Source organism: Haliotis asinina, chromosome 14 (genome assembly GCF_037392515.1).
Source record: "Haliotis asinina isolate JCU_RB_2024 chromosome 14, JCU_Hal_asi_v2, whole genome shotgun sequence".
Lineage (NCBI taxonomy): Eukaryota > Metazoa > Mollusca > Gastropoda > Lepetellida > Haliotidae > Haliotis > Haliotis asinina.
Window position 1 is genome coordinate 43,936,704 of NC_090293.1, and position 25,996 is coordinate 43,962,699.

Here is a 25,996-nt window from a genome sequence, read left to right on the forward strand (position 1 = left end):
CCCGATGAGGGATAATCGTTCACAATTAAGTCTAGATTCCACCGGGGCTGAATAAATGCTTGTTTAAAACTCACCAGTTTCTTCATTTCTCACAAAGCTGTTAAAGGTATCAGACATGTATCTTTTTTTGCGAAACCCCAAATGACATGTCCTTGTCGATTTGCAATCCTTCCAGAACACGCGACTGGTCGTTATCCTAGCGTATTTTAACCCTTAATGTCGCTATTCTATGAGCTGAGATGCTAGGGTAGATGTCCGTTCGTTAATCACTATCAGTCTGTGCTGAGATGCAAACGCGGATCACTATCAGTATGAGCTGAGATGCTAGCGTAGATGGCCGTTCGTTAATCACTATCAATATGAGTTGAGATGCTATCGTAGATGGCCGTTCGTTACTCATTATCAATATGAGCTGTGACTCTATCGTAGGTGCCTGTTCGTTAATCACTACCAATATGAGCTGAGATGCTAGTGTAGTTAGCCGTTCGTTCATCACTGCCAATATGAGCAGATGCCAGCGTAGATGGTCGTTCATTAACCAGTATCAATGTGCTTACATTTTAGCATAGATGGGCATTTGTTAATTACTATCAACACATGATCTGAGATGCTAACGCGGATGAACGTTCGTTATTCGGTAGCACTATGAGATGTGACGTCCACTTTCACTGATATTCTGATATTCTTTTCATTCATTAGCAGTGCGAAGGTAGCCATTGATTACTTCATGGGCTGTGATCACAATGATGATGGAGCTTCATCACTGGACCTAATTTCTACAGTCAATACAGTCCGTTTGGGTTCGAATATGAACGATGAATGATTAAATAACTAGAAACACGGATACGTGCACAAAGCATACATAAAACACCTGGTCTTGAAACCCCTGTACCCTTTGATGCGATCTCACCTGTGTCAACAGGTACATCCTAATATTTGTTCAAGGTACTTTTTCAGACATCACGCATCAAACTCTTCAGCAAAGATGTGGTTACGATTGACATCATAGTAGTATATGTTGTTAAATAACCCACTGCGTCCTATGGGTTCGGGGAGCGATGGGGTAGCCTAGTGGTTAAAGCGTTCGCTCGTCACGCCGAAGACCTAGGTTCGATTCCCCACATGGGTACAGTGTGTGAAGCCCATTTTCTGGTGTCCCCAGCCGTGATATTGCTGGAATATTGCTAAACCCATTCACTTACTCCTATGGGTTCAGGAGATGCTACGTCTTATCACCGTCCTCACCGTAATAATGAGCGTTGATGTTGCAGACCCTGGTAGCGGAGACTCTGGTTCTGGCAAAGACTCATGGGTATGTGGAGAAGATCGAAAACGAACTCGAGGAAGAGCTCCGAAGAGATCAGAAGGAGCCACCGAAACAAATCGTAGCCAGGTGAGCTTTATTTCTTTAGTCAGATAGTCAATATTGGTTTTAGCCTGTAATCAAACTGGAATACAGCAAATAACCCGTTTGATCATTGCAAGCCTAAAGGCTATCAACCCTGAGAAAAATATGTCAAATAGATCTACATTGAACATGCCTGAACAAGTGCCCACCTACTTTGGAAATACCTTAAAGAAGCCACACCAACATTCAAAAAGTGATCATTTACGTTGAAAAAAAATTGAACATGTGACATCCACATTCATAAAAATTTGAGCAGCTGATTATCCATATTGACAAAAACCTGAACAGGTGACCATCTGTACTGACAAAACTTGAGTGTGTGAATATATACATTGACAAAAGCCTGAACGTGTGACAATCCGCATTGACAATCATCCAGAGCAGGTGATCATCTATATTGACAAAAACCTGAACATGTGGCCATACACACTGACAAAAACCTGAACATGTGACCATCCGCATTGACAAAACCTGAACAGGTGACATGCACATTGACAAAAACCTGAACATGTGACCATCCGCATTGACAAAAACGTAAACCTGTGACCATATACATTGACAAAAGCCTGAACTTGTGAATATCCACATTGACAAAACCTGGACAGGTGACATCCACACTGACAAAAACCAGAATAAGTGACCATCCATAGTGACAAAAACCTGAACAAGTGACCATCCAGTGACAAAAAAATCTGAACAGGTGACCATTCAGTTTGAAAATACCGAAGTTTTTATGATTAGATCAGACATCAAGGTATAAGAAACGTCCCCCACATTTAACAATTAACTGGAAAATCAATCATCCAGAATTACGAATCTCAGAGCAACAATTCTCCGTGTCTGGAAATTCAGAAACGGTCCTCAACGTCTGAAATCGCTTATGATGAAGCTAGAAAAGCTACACCTCGCTATATCTTGGTTCTTCCATGTTTTGAATACACATCGCTTACAACGAAGTCACGATAGCTGATATACGCAGTTCAAATGAATATACAGTCTTGGCTTTCCAGAGAAACACATTTCAGTTGGTGTAAAGGTCTACACTGAAAACTTTATTCGTGGAAATCTTAAAGTCCGTTATGACAACGGGTCTTCCGGGGTAAGCAAGCCCTACACTGCTCTGTCCAGCTGGTAGCACCTGACACAGTTACGTTTGCCGAGCAGTATCCCCAGAGTCCGATGGCTCACAGAAGCTTGGCTATCTGTACCAGACCAGATAACCAAGTGACGGATGTACTTCGGACAACACTGTACACATGGTAACGAATTTGTCTCGACGAGCACCCTCACTAAGCGCATTAAACCTCGACTGAAAGAACGAGACAATCAAAATGGCGACCGATTGTGTCTGTATACCTTTATTTAATTGTGAACGTACAATGTTTTGGTTCATACCATCGTATTCAGCACGAAAGGTTCGGTCTTGTTCCGTGCAACGGTTCTTGACTGAAATAAAATAGTCACACAAATTAGGCAAAAGGTTAGTTTGAACGGTCACGTCACCTCGTGCAGATATTCCACCTTAGATACGGTGCAAAAGTTCGAAATCCACGCTGTCATTCATTGTCAGACTTTCTGTATGAAAAGGAACTCTCAAATAACATGTAACAACGAAGTTAACTATTACTCTGTTAACATGAAACTTTCATCAACCTCGGGTTACTCGAGGTTTGGTCAGCATGACCTGTACTGGAATGCACAAACCTCGAAGACGACACTCGCATCAGACTAAGCGAGGGGTTACTGTGTTTACTGCAACCGAATGTGACTGGGGGATTGTTTATGGTACACTGTTACAGAAGTGGTATTTGTGGCCAAGATGTTACAGCATTTCTGTCGCTGACACGTCTAGGTGGAAGTCAACGCATCGGTCGTAATCGCCGCTTGCAAGTGTCATGCCGGACCGCGAGTCCAATGGGAGAAGAGAAGGTGTGTGTATGGTGAGTATGTATACTCTCCTGTGGTCAGCGATAGTGTTGAGCTGCACCGAAGCGACACCTCGGCGATACAGTGGCCCCTGTGGTATGGACAGAGTGATTTTTGTGTACTGAGGATAGATTGCATCTCTTGTTTGGCGATGTTCTGGGTTTCTTGAGAGTATTGACTCCAGCGGGAACGTTGCAATACCAAATTGCTACAGCGTCTTGTGTGTGTTTACAAACAATGCAAACAAGGGAGATAACCCTTGACAATATGGTGTTACTAGGGACGCGTACCCACGGTACGTAACCGGTTTTCACCAACGGGTAGCCTACATTGCTGTGCAAGATAATGTAGTTTTTCAATACAACCTCATGTATCCATGGATCCTGTGGACGATTACAGACTGACTGGCGGTAGTGTTGGGTTTTTTTTCATTTAAATCATATACCCTGGCATGGACGCACTACACCTAGGGTACTATAGAAAAAAACTAGCTTGTTTTATGTGATTGGACATTGAAGGAATTGTTTTCAAATATGAGCATTCCTGATTGACTAAACTGACGAGCAAAAGAAAGTTCACAGGCTGTGTTTGCACCGTTAGTATAAAACCAACAAATCCATTTCATGAGATGAAAAATGTATATTGACGCACACTGCAATACACCTGTTTTATCGGCAAAATGGCATTGTAACAATAAACAGCGATAGTCACTGCAGATGTTTCCTACGATGCTGGAAGGTCAAGTACGAGTACATTCAGCGCAGCGGTCGGTGGGTTCATATGCCAGCAGCACGAAGTCGTCTTGTCACTGTGAATAGGCTCTCGCGAGGAGCCAATGATGTGACTGGTGATGACGTCACCGCCAACATCTTGTTGCGTAGGTGAATAAACCGCAGATAGCGATCCTCTTGGGGTGTTGTGACTCTGGGACGACCAATTCTGGGTCGATGACATGTCTGGCCTGTCATATTGAAACGGTTAATCAGATGAATTATGGTTTGTAGTGTGCAACCCAAATACCTCGCAAAATGACTGTTGGCATTTTCTTGTGAGACTTTTGTCAAGTGATTATTCTGCCTTTACGAGAAACACGATTGATACCCTCTATACGCAAATTCTTCGTGCATAGGACAATAATCACAAATTTTCCAAACAATTCATGCAAAACACGTACACATGTTGTCGGTTGCATTTTGGCAAATTAAACAATGTGTTTTTTTTAGTTAGAACGCAAATTTGTGATTACAGCTACAATTACACCTGTGCACTTTCTTTTGCTCGTCAGTTTATTTCCCATTCCAGCATGGCTCTAATACGCGGACTGGGACTGGGAATACTGTCTTAAAATATGTTCAATTAAAGACTGGTGTAAGAAATTCATGACAACCACATGCCCTCTGCAATGTTTTAAATTCAAATTTCTGCCAACAAAATCTGCTCCATCGCGTTTTACAGAATCACTCATCCACGATACCCGTGACCTGTGTACTAATATTAAAACACACGTTTTCAAAATGATAAATAAAAATGTGAAAAATAAGCACAAATACAAGCTTTTAGTGCTTTCAGTACAATTTGTTAACAGTTTCAACTTTCAACTGCTAATCAAATATAGGAGGAGTTGAAGTCAGAGGACGAGTTGCCCCTCAGTATGTCCCTGCTCTGTAGTCATCAGTATCGTTTTATCCAAATGGAAAATCGGCGTCTAGACTTATGAATCTTTTGTCACACTATCCAATAACTATCCAGTTATTTCTATTCGATGGTATTATAATCGGAATGCCAAGATAATGGAATTATTTAATAAATACTTTACTAAATGCATCACTTTATAGATCCTTTCAGAATTGGTCTGGATCATGATGAAAGTCACTGTGTGATAACTCCGCGAAACGTACAGGTTGCTGTCATGCACCTAATGTAAAGAAACGAAATCTTTAATATTCTGATATTAAATATAGGCGAAATACCGTTTTCCATATAAATCAGAAACCTTGTTCCTACTGTGTTATTCCCTGTACATATTAACTATGCTTAGTAACCTTTGTGAATAGTCATGTGCATAGATCTCAAGTTACAAATCAGGTGAAAGTTGGGTGCGGAGAGTCTTTGGATGGGTGATGGTGTCAGGCAGATACATGTTGTGCCATGCAGGCAAGTAAGTGTGTTCACACATTGCCTCTGTTCACCCAGCAGAAAATGGGTACCCGGTGGAACAAGTCATGAGACTATACACTTCCAGCACCTAACATACAGCTTGGGTTATCCTGCTTAATAATACGTTACGACAAAAGCATGCTTACCAGCTTGGATGCGTGCGCAGTATGATATGCGATATTTATTATTATTTATCAGTGATGATACCAGATGACCGTGTGAATATGCCCCAACATCACAAACACACGCACAGGCAAGTCAAGCGTTCACTTGAACAAACCTAGAAACATATTAAGAAATAAGTTCAAAAGGGATGGGTCATCATTCTGGTCACTGATTTGTCAAATATGGAACGTTAAATGTAACCTGCATCAAACACTCTGCCTGGCATCTTTAAATCTAAAAAAACGTATTAATGGCGTGCTTTAGAAGGAGATTAATGGAGTATGGCAAGAAATATCGGATGATGAAGCATAAACCTTGCCGCTCACACCCCATAACAGAGCAGGACTCCTTGACCCCGTTGCAGCGGCAATGTTAACTTATGTACAATACAAATCAATGAAACCTCAATTTGGATGATGTGCAGACTGTTGAAAGAGCCCATCACCTTCACCTATGTTGCGCTGTCGTTAGGTTTACACGGTGAGAATGGAGACGTATTACAGCGATGCATGGCATGGGTCGAGAAAGTACTTTTCCCGGGTCCTCCATCGAACGTGTTGGCCTTTGGAACCGCAGTAGCAGTTAATATTGATCAGACAGCTAATGCTTCTCCGCCATCCGGAGACTACTAATTTTTTGTCCACAGAGTCTTTTCATCTCGGAGTCGTATTACGTCATTTCTAACCTCGGTGAAACAGCGACAGGGTCTAAATCAAAAAGAAATCCCAATTCCTTGTTCAACTTTATTCAAATGCATCAATACCGTCCAATATTTTTGTATGAATATTGAAATAGAGTTTTACTTGATCTCACTACGCCATATTGATGTATTTCTACACGAAGACAGGATGGTGTTTTTGCAGCGGTGTTTTGACGTGGGACTTTGGGCCATGTATAAAACTTTGCCAAAGCCAGGTTTAAGCCTGTTTGTTCAACGGAGTTAAGCATTTCATTGCGTCAAGGTGATTATTTGTTATTTGGGTTGAATGTTGACTATTGGTGTTATACTGGCTTTAACATGTTCAGTGTTGACAAATGCGTTTCTAAATGGCCAAGATGAACAGATAAAGAGACGCGATGTTTTCACAGGAAGCTGAATTCAGCTTCATGTGTTAATGTCATGAATCCGAACTGCCCTTCATTAAGTCTTCATTTTGTACGCTGGAAATATGTACTAACGCAGAGCCAAGTGCCTCAAGACTCTGCATTATGTTTGGCAGATGTTTGGCCTCCCCTCAGTACGTTAGGATCCAATGACTGCTCGTTCAAAATTTAGAATTTTTTCCGATAATGATGGTTGTTTTCTCACTCTTCTCGACCTGCCCCCGGTTCCTCCCTCTATAAATAAATTAATAAATAGTAACCGCCTGCGGTATTGCTCAAACACTGCCTCGAAAAGTTTCATTTTTACTTTTAAAAAATACATAAAATATTACCCGAAATGGATTTTCTCAAGGTAAAATGCTGTTTCAAGACCTTTCTATTTCAAACACGTGTAAGTGTGGAATCCTAGAAGGAACGTTGCCAGGGTTCCATATAAAGGATAATATATAAAGGATAATATATAAAGGATAATATGTAATGTACGATCAATTACAGTAGAGTAACCTGAACAGTTTTGATCTAAACCTACATGGCATGATGGTATGTGTTGCTGATGCAAGATGCCAATAATCCCTGTGCAAGTTGCTCATGTAACTGAAATTTCTCTACACACGTTTGTGGATCACCTGGCTGTTCTACCAGCAAGTGGTAATAAACTCATAATAAACTAGCAAAATGTGACGTCAAACTAATGCTGTTAAACAACTATCCGGGTGTCCAAAATTATAAGACAAATAATCAGAGCTGGGTTTGTCGATTCCATGTGAAGCTGTGGTTGTGTTGCAGTTATTAGACGTTTTGTTTGTGAGAAATTCATCGGTCTCTAATGAAATCAAACCGACTACAACTCGACAACGTTGCTCCTTAGTATTACTATCAGGCCTTCTGAAGAAAGCCTTCCCACTTTCTGCAGAAAACCACAGAAATGCTCTCATTAATCGTGGAAATAGCTGCATAAACGCATTACCTTGCTAGTGAAACAGCCAAAACGGCAACGAAAGACTATTACATCTACTGCACATGCGCATTTCAATCCGCGTGTCTCTCAATTCCAGAGTAACCGTGCGTCGCCTCGCGCAGAAAATGCACTGAATATGTCAAAATGTGTACTGTCAATCATTTTATACGGATGGAACGTGAATGTATCAAGGTAGAAAGCAAGCATGATGATCATAACTGCCAAATAACACAACAGAAATGCAAAAAAGGAATGTTTAAACTGGAAAACAGCAACCTGTGGCGGAAACTTTCTCTTCCATGTGCGCATGCGCAAAATCGAAGTCCCAGGTTTTTTCGGGTTATTTGCTCCAGTTTTAGCGATTTAAAGCTGCCGATTTTACTGTTTCAACAGAGAGGTATTATTTCCACGATTATTATTTCTACGTTTATCTGCACAGTGGGAGAGTTTTCATTGGTGGGCCAGAACATTGGACCATTGGGCCATTGGGCCATTGGACCATTGGGCCATTGGGTCATTATTGGTCTGATCTTTGACAACCCCACAGCAAACATGAGTTGCTAATGATCAATTGCAACCCGGACTGTTCAATATTAGTCATTTTACTCTCAAACACTTGTAAGTGACGTGTCTTTCGTCACTTGAAACCCAGTCTAATGTATGTTTATATACACGTGCGTATCCAGCGAAGATACACCACTTGAAATCAATGTAACAACGTTATTCGCTTAATCAATATGTACATTATGTTTAAAATATCAGGAACTTTACCGTATGTATTAATCTCCCATTATCTCCACGGTTTCGGAACTGTCTTGTCATCTTAGGGTAAAGGTAAACACGATATTCGATTCAAGGTGATGGGGACAATACACGGAAGATGCAGAATAGTTACATGATCAATATTTTCTTTATAACATCCATTATCAGCGTTATTTATGTGTGATATTGTTCTGTAAGGTAAATAGTACATACGAATGGAAATGGTAAAGTTTACATCTTGATCCAAAGAGGGTTGCTTCAACTGTTCAAGCGGTATTGAACATATTCACAGGACTGTGCATCCCAACAGACTTGCCCTAGTGCATTCTCTTAATTGCAGCAAAATAATCAGACATGGTTATCTACCATCCAGTGTGAAACGGTTGTTTTTGTTGATTGCCATGACTCAAGTTTTGCTACGATAAAGTGAAACGTTCGTGGCCTAACAGGTAATGCTTTGTGCAATGTCAGTTTTCAGTATGTGTATTAGGAATGTTCAGCTTGGCTTCTTGTTCAACGCAGTCTAAGTAAACTTAGCCCCAGCGTTATTTGTTACACTCCTACACCTTTGAGCGACCTATGACAGTCCAGTCAAATACGAGACTGCTAAACGGATTTAACCAATCAGACAACGGTAACTGTTTAGGGTTTGGTTGGACTTACAAAACACACCGGTCACTGACAATGATCTCTCAACAAACGAAAATCCGCATATAACACCGATACTTCAGCTGGAGCATATACGCTTTTTGGTTTCTGTTGACATAGTTTAACTTACCATTAACTAATATTTTCACCAGCTGACGTCCTTGAACCTTTCCAAAAACGCTATTTTCAGCGATTGTTTATTCACTGTATTGGCATGCTCTATGTGCATTACCCGGAAGCTATCGTAGGGAAAATAGCTTTCGGAATCGTTCGGGTACAAACTTTTGCGTGAGTAAAAGTTCAAAAGGTATGTGCGAATGTCCACTTTCGAAATTCGGTAAGATGTGCTCTGATTGGTCAATCTCAAGGGTTACCTGATGCGACCATCTACTAGGTTGTTTAGACGGAGTGTTGGAGTGTAACGAATAACACTGGGGATAAGTTTACTTAGACAGTTGTTCAACACTCAGCAATATTCCCTGCTATATGTAATAGTCGAGTCCGGACCAGAAAATCAAGTGAACAACATCAAGAGCATCGATCTACAAAATCTGGATATGATGTCATGTGCCAACCAAGTCAGCGACCCTGACCATCCGATCCCAATAGTCAAGTCTTCCGACAAACATTGGTTGCTGGAGACCAATTCTAACCCGGATATTCACGAGATATATAAGGAATGTAATTATTTGGGAGACACAACTTTGGGATGTCAACGAGACAAATACCTTGATAGGAGTGAGAGAAGAGGGTAAATTAAACGGAAACCTAACAACAGGAAATAACACATGAAGATATGAGAACCATTTTCGGACGGGTCAAAAGTTGTTTTGGGCAGTTGTTCCAAAATATCGTCCACAAAACATTTCGATAATATGTACGGCCAATGCGGAGCACCTCAAAATCTAGGTAGAGCTACGTTGAACTGCTGACATGAAGTCTTGTAAAGGTGGCACCATCTTCGTCCTCCCCTCTTCCACTCTCTCTTCCTCCTCTTCTCCCTATCTTATCCCTCTGATCAGTTGCCTTCTTCTTCTCCCTTGCTCCCACTCTCTCTCTCCGTCTCTCTCACCTGTCTCTTTTTCTCTGTGTCTCTCTTTGTCTCTGTGCCTCTGTCTCTCTCTCTGTCTCTCTCTGTCTCTGTACATGTCTTTTTCTCTCTGTGTCTCTGTGCTTGTCTCTTTCTGCCTCTGTCACTTCTCTGTCTCTCTCTGTCTCCCCTTGTCTCTGTCTCTTCTCCATCTCTTACTCAGTCCCTGTCTCTTTATGTCCCTCTCTCTCTGCCTCTGTCTCTCTCTCTCTCTCTCTCTGTCTTTATCTGTCTCTCTGTCTTTATGTCTGACTCTCACTGTCTCTCTCTTTGTCTCCCTCCATTATCTCTCTTTCTCTGTCTCTTTCTTTCTCTGACTCCCTCAGTGTCCCACTGTCTCTTTCTGTCTCTCTTTGTCCCTGATTTTGTGCGTGTTTCTCTTTCTCTTGTCGCTCTATCTGTCCCTCGGTCTCTCGTGTAAATCGTACTCTCTCTGTCTCTTCTCTCTCTCTCTCTGTGTGTGTGTGTGTGTGTGTCTGTCTCTCTCTTCCTCCTCCTCCCTCTCTATCTCTCCACAATGACTCTGATTAAACCTATCCACCACCACCCTCAGAGAAACAGTAACTGCTGGCTTGTAGACTGAAAGTGATGAATTGCAGCGCAGCTTACTCACAGGTCAGTCGTAATCAATAGTGGGTGACTGAGTTAAGTCCAGTCCACAAGATAAGGAGACTTCACTGTAATTATTATCGAAAGAAAACCTACTCTAGACAATAGATTCATATCATATTATCCAATTATAGCCTTAACGCCGATGTGTCTCTAACTTCATGCAGATGTATGTTTGTCTGATGGTAGGTTTGCACAACACAGACTTCTCGATTTGAATCAGTGACTCAACAATAGTTCATTCACCAACCAGAACTTAACAGGCAGACAGGCAGACAGGCAGACAGACTCACAGGCAGACAGGCAGACAGATGGACAGGCAGACAGACGGACAGACGGACGGACGGGGTGGGGAGCGGGCGGAGGGAGAAGCACACAGATAGAAGGACAGACAAGCAGATGTATACAGAGACGGAAGACAGACAGACACACACTCACACAGACAAACAGACGGACAGACAGTTTCATTCAGTAAAAGGCCACTGGCCCATAATACCAGTCAATAACAAGATCACACATCACATTAGTATTACACATGAATTTACAAAAATGGTCTGCTCTTAATTTTAATAATACAGTAACTATACAGAAAAAACTGTCATTCGTAATCACATCAACATTGACATATTGCATGATATCTATAAAGTTGTTCATCGCAAGAAACTTACTAAAATATTTCACGATATACTTCTCTCGAACATACCAAATGTCAATTGTGACTATCTTTATCAGTGAACTACATTTCCATGTGTGTCCACACTTGCACATTGTGTATTTCATATTATGATTTGCTTATCAGAAAGCTATGAACAGATATACATGCAAACGCTGAACAATGTGTATGTCAAAGAATGGGTGATTTCTTTAAAATGCTGTGAATAAAGTTCAAGCAGACACCAAGAAAGGACATTTGCAGGAGAAGAGATCACTCCAAGCTGTAACCAGTGCTTATCTTCACCTTGACACCCTGTTACCATAAGCAGTAAATTACTTCCTCTTAGACTGTCGAAGGATTTTAATAAATATTTATAGACTGCGCACCGTGTTTATCATCAGCAGTGAAAAGCGTTAATTTCAAATTTTGAAAGTAAATATCTTTAAGTGTGCATGTGTATCAGAGCTCATCTCCATTTGTGAAAGTGTAAATAGTTTCTATGTTTCGCAATGTGTAGCGACTTTGTCCAAGAATTAAACATGTGAAGTGACATAACATCGAACCGCAACCTTCACAAACAACCACTGCGAAACAGTATCTACCGCGTTGCTGAAAGGAACACATTGTGTCAACACTGATTTTTCTCTTTTTCTGCAAAATATTTTTCAAACTTTCTCAGTGATATCAAAGATTTACAGCATGTCATGGGAGCTTTAAATGCGTATAACACAATATTGGTTGAGGGTGTATTTTTGATGACGCTTTCAGTCACTTTTGCTTTTTCACACAGCAAATTCTTCCACAATATTGATCCTTGCTTCTTGTTGACAACGATAATACCTTTCCCCACAAGACTGAAGCGAGAGATGCAAGGTTGCACTATCAGCCATGGATCGTCATCCACATCTGGTTTGACAGTTCCTAGTCAGCGAAACCAATACAATTCCACTTCCTCCTCTTTCAAGGCTTGGCCATTTTAAGAAACGATTCTGCTTTGAAAAAAATAAGTAAAAAATACATCCTGTCCTTGGAGGGCACTGTTTTCCGATTGTTCCTCTGCCATTACGATTATGGTTTATGAGAAGATCTGGCGTTAGATTGCCAAAGGATTTCCCCATGTTTGGCAAAGGTTCAGAGGATGTCTTTCTCCTTTGTTCAAGTCCTTCTTGTACCAATGGGGCCGTCATCAGAAGAGAGAACTGCCATTGAGGATTAGCTGGGCCTCGTTCACTGTCTAACTGCAAGGAGTTTCATCCTTTGTGATTGTATTGAATTAAAAAACAACTCCCATAGGGCGGCGGATAAAATCAAAAGGAAATATGTGATGGTTGTGTTCCACGGGACTCGGTGGCGTTTATGTCGATAATCTAAAACTTAAAAAGGAATTATAGATCTGCAATAAGAAGAACGATCGAAGCACCTTGGTCGTATTTAATCGAAAATGAAACATTAAGACTGATCCAATTCATGAGAGTGTACATGGAATTTGAAGAAAAAATGGTTATTTTGGAAGGTGTGAATGTATACAAGTATTTAATGAAGGGTCAAAGCGGGATAATCGGAAACTACGAAAGTCAATTACGGTCAAATGATGACTGATTGGAATTGGTTCAATTCATAGGTTAACAAGCTGAAAATATGTACACGGCTTAATGCTTTTCCAATATACATGACATTTGGTGCAGTACACACCACAACATGTCAGAATTTCAGTGTTGCCATTACTTCCAAATGAGCTGTTTATGGTTTGCGGTAAATCAATCTTGAATACACAGTCTTGCAGCCATTTCTAAGTTACGAAATCTAATTTCCGGTGGTCTTGTATGAAAGCGTAGATTTGTTTCTGTATTGAACGAGCAAGAGTGTGAAAATCATCACCACTCTGCTGGATGCCTCCACGCCCAGCTCACCCCACATCTGAGGGAGCCAGCACTACATTTTAATCCTGATTGCTTAGGTCTTACATCGTAAATTACGGCAGTTGTTACTTTCGTGATTTTCCGCTGACAAAACTCATGAATATTGTACCTAAACGATTAAAGCGTCGGACGTCTTAACACAGTCTCCAGTCAGGGACTTCATCAACGGTTCGGGACAGAAACAGGGATCAATACTCGACCACCCGCCAAACGTCACCCGACCAGAAAAACAGATCAAGGCAGCTCTTAGTTCAGTGTGAGTTATTTTTAAAGAAGCATGAGTCTGAATGGCGGCTTGTAGATGTGTGATGCAGGAGGCCAAACCGAAAGGTGCTGGATGTTAAAATGCAGTGTTCGGAGCCTCCTCAAGTCGTCCTATCGATCTTCGTTCAGGCTTTATACTATCTATGACGATCGCCAGTACTCGTCACTTCAGGGCTCCAACCATCATCGGTCCTAAAGGGGATTTAATGGCAGTCGGTGCTTCAGACACATGAAAGGGAGTGGTTAACTTGGTGAATATTCCTAGGTGATTCCTGGAGTTCCGTCCCGTAGCATCATCAAGAACAGCCGACATGAAAGACTGGGATACCATCAGTGTGGAGATTGAAGCCTCGGACGAAGTGTATGTTATATTTTATGTAGCTTTACAAAAATCGTTATCTGTATCAGTAATTGTTTTAGCACCGACATCCTGGCTTCTGCTGGATCAGTTTTTAGTATTTTGAGAAACGAAATTATATATATTTAGCCTGGCTTCTGTGGTTAACGTGGGATTTCGTTCCACCATCTCGGGGCGAGCCCTGAGGTCAGATGCTTGTGTAGTCATGGTTCGTTTTCAGTGTTGCTTGTGAAATATTACGACTCCAAATAACACGTTTGTCTTGCTTACACAACATCATGTCTCGTAATAACACTTTTTGTGTTATTATGCGTATGTTTTGTTTTGCGCGTGTTAGATTTACTATAGAACAATGACGTATGACAATATATCTCTATGTCTAGCACACAACACAGCAGCAAATTACAACTGTTTGAGGCCGAGTCTTCATGATGTGCATGAACTCATGTGGTTTTTCTTTCAATTGTAACATTGATTTAAGACGTTGAGGAAACGTGCCCTGTGTGCTGCTCTTCTCACACAAGAGGAGAACGAGTGAGTTAATAATCTAAAGAGATGCAATTCTTTATCCAGAGTTACCTCCCTTGGGCTCAACAGGCACCCATGGGTTCGAGTCCCGAATGTCAGCGATTATGCTGCTAGACTTGTGAGCACCATGTCTATATCCTCTGCATGCTCGAGAGGTGAGCTGAAGCATTACTTCGGGTTTTCCTCCCACTTGTTCGAGGGGTGAACCAATCCCTCCCACATCAACCATACATGCTGTGATATAATGGCCAAAATCGTTGAATTAATTTTCACTGATGTATAAATTCAAGAAGAACACTGTTTATATCTAAGTGGATGTACACTACATGGGTGACACCACCCCACGCTAACAACGACAAGCACTGCACTTATCTGCCTAATGCATATCAGTAATTGCATAAAAACATGCTCATTTTGTATTGTTATGGTTGTGGAATTTTATGCGGTACCTGACATCTGATAGACACAGTGCACGTAATGGAGTAGTTACTGTCATTGTGTTGCCTTCACAATCAGTTGATTGAATTATTTATCTACCTCCTGGAGCAATCAAATGAGTCATAACATTTGTAGACGGTGCCCAGTTGTCTAAGGTCGTGTAATGTGCTACGCAGCCCTTGGTAACCCAGAAACATGTGATCGTGGGTCGAATCCTTGTTTGTTTCGATTATGCATCCAGGTCGAGGCCTGTGGGTTTCACCAAGGTTATAAACGACTGAGATATGCATTACTCCGGAGTTTACTCCCACTTTAGCTGACACCGTAATATAACTGAAATATTGTTAAAAGCCTTGTCCAGTGCCTTGTTTTAATTCATGTATAGTTAAGACGCCTATTCAACTACATCATCCTGTGACCTCTGGTCACGTCCGCTGATGTATCTTTAGTTGTGAGATGTTGGGCTGGCCAAATGGTGGAAGCGTCCGTTCGTCACGCCGAAGACATAGGTTCTATTCCCTACATAGGTACCATGTGTGAAGCCCATTTCTGGTGACCTCCGCAGTGATATAGCAGGAATGTTGCTAGGAACATCGTTAATCGAAAACATATATTATAGTAAGAGAATCGTTCTATAAACCAACTGTGATTATGAAAGAAACTTAGAACAATACACCGATATTTGTCAGCATTGGTATTTTTCTGTCTTGATAACTGGTACAACCTCACTAATTGATATTTTCCCATTTAGTCTTTTATGAATGATCGATGTTTCTTAACTAGCCAAGCCTCCATGAAAGAAGTAGGTTTGGTGGGCTTATAATCAATAACATACTATGATAGATGTGCTGCTTTCTGCTGTTTGGACGTGACTTGGCATAATTGATAGTACATGAAAAGCATCGACTAATTGCTATATTCGATAATGGATCGTACACAGATTAGTAAGTGTTTTTTTTTTTGTCTGTGTGGCTCACATTAGTGACAAATAAACAACTGACGTTATTACTTTTTTCCTTGGATAATTAAATAAAGTATGTGAAAGATGAAAGGGCAGTTGTCGCAATACAACCACACTGAAACCTTTGTACTCTTACAGTTCTTGCTTAAACTAGCAACTCCAGATGAAATGATTCAAAGAGTTAATAGGTATTTCTTTAATATCATTATTTATTCATCTGACTCATCGATTACATGATTGTTTGGTGTGTTTACATGTGCCGTCCCATGGCAGGAGTGAGTGGGAGAGCTTGGTTTAGCTTTTCGCCAATATTCCAGCAATATCACCGCGGGGACCACCAGAAATGGGCTTCATAAATTGTACCCATGCGGAGAATCAAACCAGGGTCTTCGACGCGACGAGCGTTTTAACCACTAGACTGCCCCACCTACTACAATGCTGAGTCAGGATATAAATGTTTTGGGGTGAACACCTGATTTGATCACTAATTTGCATTTTAGCCATTTACATCATTTTCCCAGCTGTTTTACACCAAATGGAAGTTGATTCTGAGGACAGTGAAAACTGATGATTTTTTTGCACTGCAGATCTATTGTTTGCCAGACATACGTCAGATCCACCTGTATGATGACGAAACTTGGGCATATTTTGAAAGAAAATAATTTGAAGATGTTTGTGGTTGGACCCGATTGTTTGTTTCTTTTTATGCCAAACTCGATTTCTGAGTGAGTGAATGAGCGAGTGAGTGTCTGTTGGTCAGCAACCGGTGCTTAATAGCTAAAGGGATCGGGTAGTGTTGCTACCGATTTTGTTAATGTATATTATATGTAGATCGATCCCCCCTTTTGTGATTTTCTCCAATGGGGTACCTTCCAACCTTATGGTTAAAGCATTCGCTCGTCATGCATGTCTTAGGCAATTCTTAGGTTCGAATCCCGGTTCGACCTTACAGTGTTGCTTATTGTGCCTGAAGATTTCACCAAAGTGGTAAATATCTGAGATCTGCATCAGCTATGGTTTTCTCAGAGCGGCGAAGAAGCCCGGTGGTTAAAACGTTCGCTCGTCACGCCGAAGACCCGGTTTCGATTCCCCACATAGGTACAATGTGTGAAACGCATTTCTGGTGTCACCCTCGTCATGTTTCTATACTATTTCTACAAGCGGCATAAAACTAAACTCATATAGTATCACTGAAACGCCGTGACGTTACTCAAATACCGTTACTAAAACTGAAATTAAACCCCAACGTATTCATCCACGAAACCCCTGAAACTATTTGCAGTCGGTCGTTAAAAATCCATCAACGTTTCATTATTTCTTACTTGTTTTTATTCAACCAATACAAATACGGCTCATTAATAAGGCAGGTTCGTAAGATAGGTCGGATAATTGATTTTGGAACAACGTTATGCAAACAGATCAAATAGCACAGGTTCCAGATAGGTCAAAGCTCTGAGAGATCCTTGAGAGAATATATAGAAATAATGATGTAAAATTCTATATATTGCATCATTGCGTCATCCTTTTCTTTTAAGCATCGTTATTGGTATTTGTATTTGATATTAGATTTGAGAGAGGTCACTGCTTCCTCTCAGCTGTAATTGGGAAACTGTGCACGTATTCACTGGAGAAAAACGTCATCGGTCAAACGCAGTATCTCTGGAAGACGCCACTCCACGCGTAGATATTTGTGTTTGGTAGAGGTCAGCCTGATCGAAGATTAGTCTTCTTGAGATCATGTTTTGAAAATTTTCCAAATTACGCGACTTCATGGAATGTATTTACCTTTCAGACCCATCCAGACAGTAATCATACTAACCAAATTTATATTTTGAAAATCAATACGATATCTCTTCAAGAAACGTGTAGGGCGTGGTTGTCATGGGTTTCCGATTCACTCTTTATTGCCTTGTTTTAATTCATGAATAGTTAAGAGGCCTAAACAACTACATCATCCTATGACCTCTGGTTACGTCCAATGATGTCTCTTTAGTTGTGGGGTGGTGGGGTAGCCTATATTTGTCTGGTACAATCTCGTTAATTAATATTTTCCCATTTAGTCTCATACGAATGATGGGATGCATTTATCTATCAGACCCATCCAGACACTAGTTATACTACTCAGATTTATATTTTGATAATCAGTAACATATCCCATCAAGAAACATATAGGGCGTGGTCTACCACAGGTTTTTTGGGCGACCCTAGCAAAATTTGAGTGATTTAAATCTATCATGTTTTCCTTTCCGTGATTTTTTATTATGACCAAGATGCCCAGTATTGTTTGTATTTTTGAATGCTGTGTGTGCATGTGTATGCGTGCGTTTGTTTGTATGAGTGTGCGCGCGCACGTGTTTGTGTGTCTGTGTGTGTCTGTGTGGCAAGTAGGTCGTATGAGGACACTAAACATTATATAAGGTTTCATCGAGGACGTGATTTTCAGGTGAATAGTTGACCCGCCTTTGCATGAGTTTATGACGAGTACGGGTGTGGCAGGATACGCTCCCTCACATGCACGAGCACATAGTGACATCACCGTTTGACAGTGAATCAGAAGCACATGTTCATAACACAGACAGAGCTCTACTCCGCTTGGAACAGATATCTTTTCATCAATGTAGAAAAATGTGGATTGCTTCGAAAAACACCGAACATGTAATTTTACACATCAGCTCACGGCACTCTGTGAACACCATGGCACAATTTGCAATATTTCAAATACTTTGCTTTGCAAAGACACTGTTGTTACGGTTAAAAGTTTACCGTGACAAACGATGCAAGAAATCCCCCAGCACCAGCAAAACCAGCGAAACAGAACAAAGACAAGTCATAAACGTTCAGATTATATCATTATGCAGTGAGAGCAAGGTATACAGAGTCACAAGTCAATATAACAATGATGATTACAAATACAATTCAAGAGACAAAGTCTGAGGCAATAGGTCACAAGATATATATATAGTCGCAAACTCACCAAAGTCTTGGTGTGAGACAGAACAGCTATGCAGAATGTCAACACCGTGATCGGTGCGACAGCAGATATGTAGGTCAGGCGTTGACGGGTTTTGATGATCAAGCGTTGGCAGTGATGTAACGCCAGCAAATATGAATGAGTGTCGCCCTCCACACGGCAACCAGCCTTTTTATATATTGATAGTCATTTCCCGAAAGTTCGGGCACTTACGAACATCGTCAACACTGTAGAATGCCCTCGAATAAGTCTCCCGGAAGTAAAACATAGAAAACTAGGATCAGATAAATTCCGGAAAACTAAAAGTGTTGACCATCTATTAAACGAAATGAACCCATCATATCTAATATTCAACACACTAAACATTGTGACCCAATAATAATTGTTACTGAATTAATAACAAAATATACAGAAAATACACACTCGTAACACTAAGATGGTCAATTCAAACACGTCATACACTTTCCCACTTTAAAAAATACTGCTTTAGTTCCGTGTCTACTATGAATTTGGACCGTCCCATGCTTTCTGACTGTATCGGATGTACAACATTACGACGGTGTGTCGTCGTGCCCATACGAGACTAGTTATTGTCCATTCTATTCACGCACATGTTTGACTGGTCCAGGGTCAGCTTCGTACAAGCTACCATAATATATATAGAATATGACCTCCTTCTATTGCCGGCAGCATGTTCACGCGATCAGTTTCATAGCCTAGATTGACTGTTACAATGACATTTAACCTAGTGCATACGTACATTGTCTCCTACATTGTCACTTGAACTTTTTTTATGCCCTTGTTGCCTCTTAAAGTGACATTTGTCCTATTTCATTCATACATTGTCTGCCACACTCTCATGTGACTTCTTTTGTCATATGTTGTCTGCTGTAAAGACATTTGACCAGCTGCATAATACTTTAACCCTAGATTGTCACATGATTTCTTTTCTGCCATATAGTGTCCTCTTCAGACATTTGACTAACTGCATACATACATTGTGACATGTACTCCCACGTGACTAGTTTAGCTTTACAAGACCAATTTCACGTCATTTATTATTTACTATGTAAAACAGTCTCAGGTGACCTTTTGCATGCCTTAGGTTGCCTTAAAGATTGTCCATTGCCTTCTTTGATGCTAAAAGTTGACTAAAACAGCGCCCTTGACTTATTCTATGCCTTTTCGCGAACACCCGGTATAAACTCTGCTTTTTAGTGCTCCATTCATAAAATGTTCACATAATTTTCATAATCTGTTAGGATAGTCAAAACGTGCTACCCGTTTGAAATGTCAATTTAGGCGTACATTGTTGCCTACAGCACTGTTGACCTCACAATGCCTCTTGGAGGCAAGAACTTCTATCTCCAACGAAGTAATAGTCTGCATTGCCTTCTCCATGCCTTCATTAAATATTACAAGACATAAATACCTTATGCATTCTATTGCAGATGGCGAAGAGACGGAGAAAGAATCCTCAAAAGCAAGTACATGCTTCTCACCGTTGTGCTATTCTGTGTCACAGACTGTGCCCTTGTTCTCGGAGAGCTCATCCTTGACCTTCATAAGGTCAAAGGTAAAGGCCAGCCATCTTTCATTATTATTTTTCTTTTTAACTCCATGAATGTCTTAAGCCAGTTACTGCACCAATATTTAATACCCACATTTAATCGAAAAACAATGATGTTACTAGGAAGAGATGTATTAGTGCAGTGCATTACTCTGAGAAAAGATATCCATGTTGTTTAATGAACCTGATGTACTGCAATGTTCTTCGCTAAACATCTCCAATTACGTTATTAAAAAGCAGTTTTTCGCAAATATCAGTCAAGGATTTAAAAACTGTTTGAACAGGTTTTATGCCCAAGTTGCAGTTTTGTTAACTTAAGGGCCTGATAGTAGGTGAGTTTTGTCATAAATATTTCAACCAGCCTCAATAACGTAATAGTATTGTATTGATTTCTCTATAATGTGTAATATTTTATATGATTTTGTTCGAGTCACGCAAGTGTATTCATCAAATCATGTCTGAGAAAGAGCAAAACGATGATCTGGAAATTGAGCACAGTTTTCATATACAGTTGGCCTCCTCACTGACGAAAAGTGTTCCTTCGTTCGTGCTCATATTGGATTGACGTTCGACTGGGATTGTGGTTTATCAGACACGCATATCGCCGATCATTGGGGGCAGTGAGCTCAGAAAAGAATGTATTACTTATTTTTAATCTAAATCACACCGGTGAGCCAAAGCTGTAGACGTCAAAACCTTTAACCCTTAATCCGATGACAACGAACTCAACCCCCTTATTCCCCTATTTATGTCTGTTAGCCTGTCTGTGCCCAGCCTGGTTCCCGAGGTCTGCCGCGCTGACGATTCGACAGCGACGAAGCGTTAGCGCAGCAGACCACGGGATCCAGACTGGCCAGTGAATTACTAGTTCGCTTCAGCGCCGGGTGTAGTTACGCGTACGAATCTGATTGGTCACATTAGAGGTTTCAAACTGCAATCACAAAGCAATGCTATACGTATGATTTTTGTTGGAATTCCTATTTTGGACACCATTTAATGCTTTCATTTCAACAAATCAATTAATTGCTTTAAACTGACATTAATGCATATATTGGTCCATTCATCAAAGAATCACCACGACCTCACCCATCAGGAACATGGATCGTCTTGTTCACATTTAGAAATCTTAAAGGAAGTGTATTCGTGTGGATCAATGACATATTTCAAATCGTGCTTGCTATTTGTAATATCAAGAATAGAAAATCCTTTAGTTTTGATAATTCTAAACGATTTGGCGTCGAAAGGGTGAGCTCAAAATACGGCAAGTTTTTTTTTCAGGTTTTTTATTTGATTTGTTTGTTTTGTTGTTTTTTTTCTTTTTATATTGGAACTGTTTATGTAAGAAAACACTAGTTTAGTGTAGGCAAAGATTTTTATAGATTTCTTGTACTGAATAAACAAATAAACAAACAAAAGGTGTTATCACCAGTTACAGAAGTTACCCTTATAGTTTCTAAGGGTGAACATACTTGATCGCTAAGGGCGTTACCTGCTGTTATCTCCAACAACAATTTAGCTGAACTGTATTCCGATAAACCCCCAGTCACCATCTATTATAAACTAAAATTATAATGTTTTCATTTCTGCTAGTTAGACCTTATTGCATCTATTGATGTTTTAATGTAAGTATTGATCCCTGAAAGACAATCATACTGCATATTTTCCGACAACCTGAAAGCGAAAATGATAAAGGAGTCTTTTTGCACAGACTATTCTTTGTTATGTCTTCGTCTATGTCTTCCATTATTTAGTTGATTCACCTATTGGACGCTAGTGATGTAGTGTCAACTATGGGTCTCGGGTTTGAAAATCTATACTCTGTTCAATCAGGACTCATTGTTTGGACGCCTGTATGACAACGCCAGCTTGTTAATTGCTTCTGGGAAGTTATACAGTCTTGTATCTGATTCAACTGTTTATGGGTCTGCATGAAGCGCTGAAATTAAGGAATTACAGGATACAATAAATCACCCCGAAACAATAGCTACCGCTTAAACGACAGTGTCTGGTCGATGTCTGTTTTCATCAGATATGTCATTGCTTGTGTCTGTGAGAATGAGGACAGGTTCCTCAGATGTGCGATTTTACTTGTTCGTCATTGCCTCAGAACCTCGTTAATTTCTACCTTCCATACTAATATTTCAGCGGTATTTTTGTGGAGCATTCAGCTTAGATAATCACCTTTAATCCTTATAATCCTCATCAGCATGTATATATGCACATATATGCACAGAGAGAGAGAGAGAAAGAGGATGCAATGCGCAATAAGTCGTGTTAACAGGAATTCGATACAAACGTTTCACTAATCAAGCTTACCGATTGCTAAAACCAGTAACATAATGGTATGTCTTTGATCTGTTTAGTTAATACTTCGATGTGTATGGGTGTTTTCATACCTCATGTTTTTCTTTTTACTCGTTATATATTGCTGATTGACCCAGCAAGAAGCCGCAATTGCAGCTGAATAATGTTGCAAATATACAATCTATCAAGACACTGAAGTTGGACTAAATGACATGCCGCTTCAAAACAAGACAGCTTTTGTTAACTCTGATGGCTCCAGGGACAATGGTAATAAATGGTTGCTGGAGGTGCCCAGTTGTTTTCCTTTATCGAGACAGGATCCGCTTGTTGTCAGTTCTAATCCTCCTCCATCCAGTTGTCCCGCTTGATCTCAATAAAATACACTCTGTAAGTAGAGTCAAAGAGTCCCCAATTGGTCTTCAGCAACCCATGCTTGTCGTAAGAGGCGACTAACGGAAGGACTTGGTTGACACGTGTCATCGTATCTCAGTTGCGTGGATGGGGGTTCATGCTATTGATCACTGGATTGTCTGGACTAGATTCGATTATTTACAGACCGCCGCAATATAGCTATAATATTGCTAAGTGCGGCGTAAAACAACTCACTCACATAAGTATCGTCGTTCTTATCATTGATATCGTCTCTGTTGTCTTGTTTTCGCATTTCTACTACTTCTTGCGGATTATAGTACGTCAGACTTCAAGCCCTCCCTCAAACATTAAACTGTGCAATGGTGCTTCTGCCGACGTTGACGTCAACTGTTGATGCAATGACGTCAGTGACAGAGACCTCCCCCATCTCGTATTGCATGGCGTGAAGCACAGACCATTAATAATGCTCTGACGTGGGGCTAAATTCTTCTAAGAATTAACAGAAAAAAATTCGTTTTGGAACGTAGCCACAAATAAGTCACGATAAAACACATGCTGCTAACGAATTGGAACTGTAAATATGAAGTATTTATCTACAGCCCGTGCGAATGCTTTGCAATATCTAGTTAAATACTGAAGCGATTAGTTTTTCAAATTAATATTTCGTTTCGTTCTTTTTCCAAGGCTGCCTCACAATCCATTGGTAATAAATCGACACAAGCCTTGGGATTAGAAATTATAAAAGCTAGCCAAAGTACCGTTCCATTTTAATTACTGTCAATTTAGAATCATGTGATGGTTATTCATCAAACCATGGAAACTTTTCATCAAATCGATATGCTCTTGCATTTTGGAACTGGTCTGCAGATCTGACACTTTCAATCCAGATTGCAATTTCTCCAAGAGTATAGAAGTATTCTATTTCTGAATGAAAAGTTTCATCCTCCTTGAAGTCCAGCGCAATCGTCTTGAGATTGTAATTCGTATAGGGCCATGTTAAGAAACTCTGATTTATTTATCGATTAGTTTTGTCTTGTTATCGATTACTGCCACATCGTGCCCAAACGGATATTGCCGCGATGGTAGTGTTCCATCGTCCTGTAACAACCACCGCCTTGCACAAACTAGGAAACATGGCAATAAGCGTGAATCGTCATATACTTCTACTGTAAACGGACAATTCTCGTAATTCCTGTTGGGTTTGATCGGAGAATCGATCATCACGACTGGTGACTTGTGGATTATGACTTTAGCTCAACGATAAATTATTGAAACCCCATACCGAGGAGGCTTCTGCGTTCACACGCAAATGCAGCATTCATTCTGTCAAAAAAAATCATCGTTTTGATCAGAGCTTTCTTATTACTGCAAAAGAAATAGCATCCACTCGAACCAAGAAGAATGTGGTCTTCAGATCTCGGATTTGGTGGTCTCAATATATTCCCGTGGAGGTTCTGGAAGAGTGTAGGATCTTTTGTGTTGTGTTATTTATAATGCGTTGTCCAGGTCAACACGACACCGAATCTCTTGTAGTTAGATCAATGCAGACATTAGGGGACACAGTGACTGCTAGAGAGGTTCTCGAAGTCACCCCGGTAAAGTGACTATGTGACGCAATATATGTGACACTGTATGAATACACGTGACTTCATGTTGCTATCTATGACTGCATGTGGCTGTGTAACTGTATGACTGCATGTGGCTGTGTAACTGTATGACTACATGTGACATCTTCACTCTATGAGTACATGGGACGTAATGTTACTTGATAGCACAATATGACTCCATGTGACTGAATAGTGGATCCATGTGACTCCATATGACTGTATATTTCTTCGTGGATCAATATGACACGGTGTGACTCTGTGACAATACCTCTGGCTTTTATGAGACTCTGTCAGTCCAAGTGAGGCCGTGTAACTGCAAGGCGCTGGGACCATATCCCAAATTGCATACGTTGGACCAGAAAAAACGCCCATAGCTCCATCTGACAGTTTGTAACTATGTGACTTCAGGTGAATTCTTTCATCCCAATCAGCAACTTATTGGAAATACATTCTCAACGAAGTGAAGTGATATGCCTGTGTGGGGTTTTTTTTCCTATTTCACAAATTATTTGATATCTCGTGTGAACCGACATATCTGACTTAAAACAAACAGAAAAGACACCACATCCATGAAATAGTAATAAAACAAAACAGCAAAATGCTGAAATTGGAACGACTAACATGTCACTTCCAAAATGAAGGAGTTAAAAGGCCTGAGTTGCAATTGAATCGATTGGTCGTCAAAGTATTGAATTTTTCCATACGAATGCAGAATGTATGCAGAATATATCCTGACAACGTGCGAAATAGCTTCCATTTTTTCTGGCCAGTCAGACTGGCAATTCCTGAAGGTTACTAGCCCACGAAATAATTCACTAGTCCAAAATTTGATTTTAGAATCGAAGCAAAAGATTACAAAAATATTGATGACAATAAGGTATTGTAATAGGATGAAAGTTTTATCAGGCCATAACCTTGCTTGATTTAAAAGAATATTACACCAACATATCAGGCAACGTGATATATTTGCAAACTGACTCCAAGGCCATTCGGGCCAGTGACTATGAAGATCTACTGGCCCAACTGGATTTTTACCAGCCACGGTCAAGCGATGCCTGTTTCGCACAATGTAGTCTGAGATATTCATCAGTCCAGGCTTTCCTCCAACGTCGAGTTGACGCGGCTGAAAATCAGCCCACTCACTCACTCACAACAGTGACCAGGATGCGCTGATTCAAGATGGACCTTCACCCTAGTGGTTCAAGCGTTCGATCGTCTCGTT

The 25,996-nt window shown here is 40.5% G+C and overlaps 1 protein-coding gene across 1 annotated transcript in view; it reads left to right on the forward strand.

Moving 5' to 3' along the window:
- LOC137261703 (uncharacterized) overlaps positions 1 to 25,996 on the forward strand; it is a 131,951-nt gene that overhangs the window by 53,878 nt on the left and 52,077 nt on the right. Inside the window, exons 2-3 of the mRNA XM_067799484.1 lie at positions 1,272 to 1,393; positions 20,373 to 20,497. Coding sequence (XP_067655585.1) covers positions 1,272 to 1,393; positions 20,373 to 20,497 — 247 coding nt within the window. The remainder of the gene's footprint in view (positions 1 to 1,271; positions 1,394 to 20,372; positions 20,498 to 25,996) is intronic.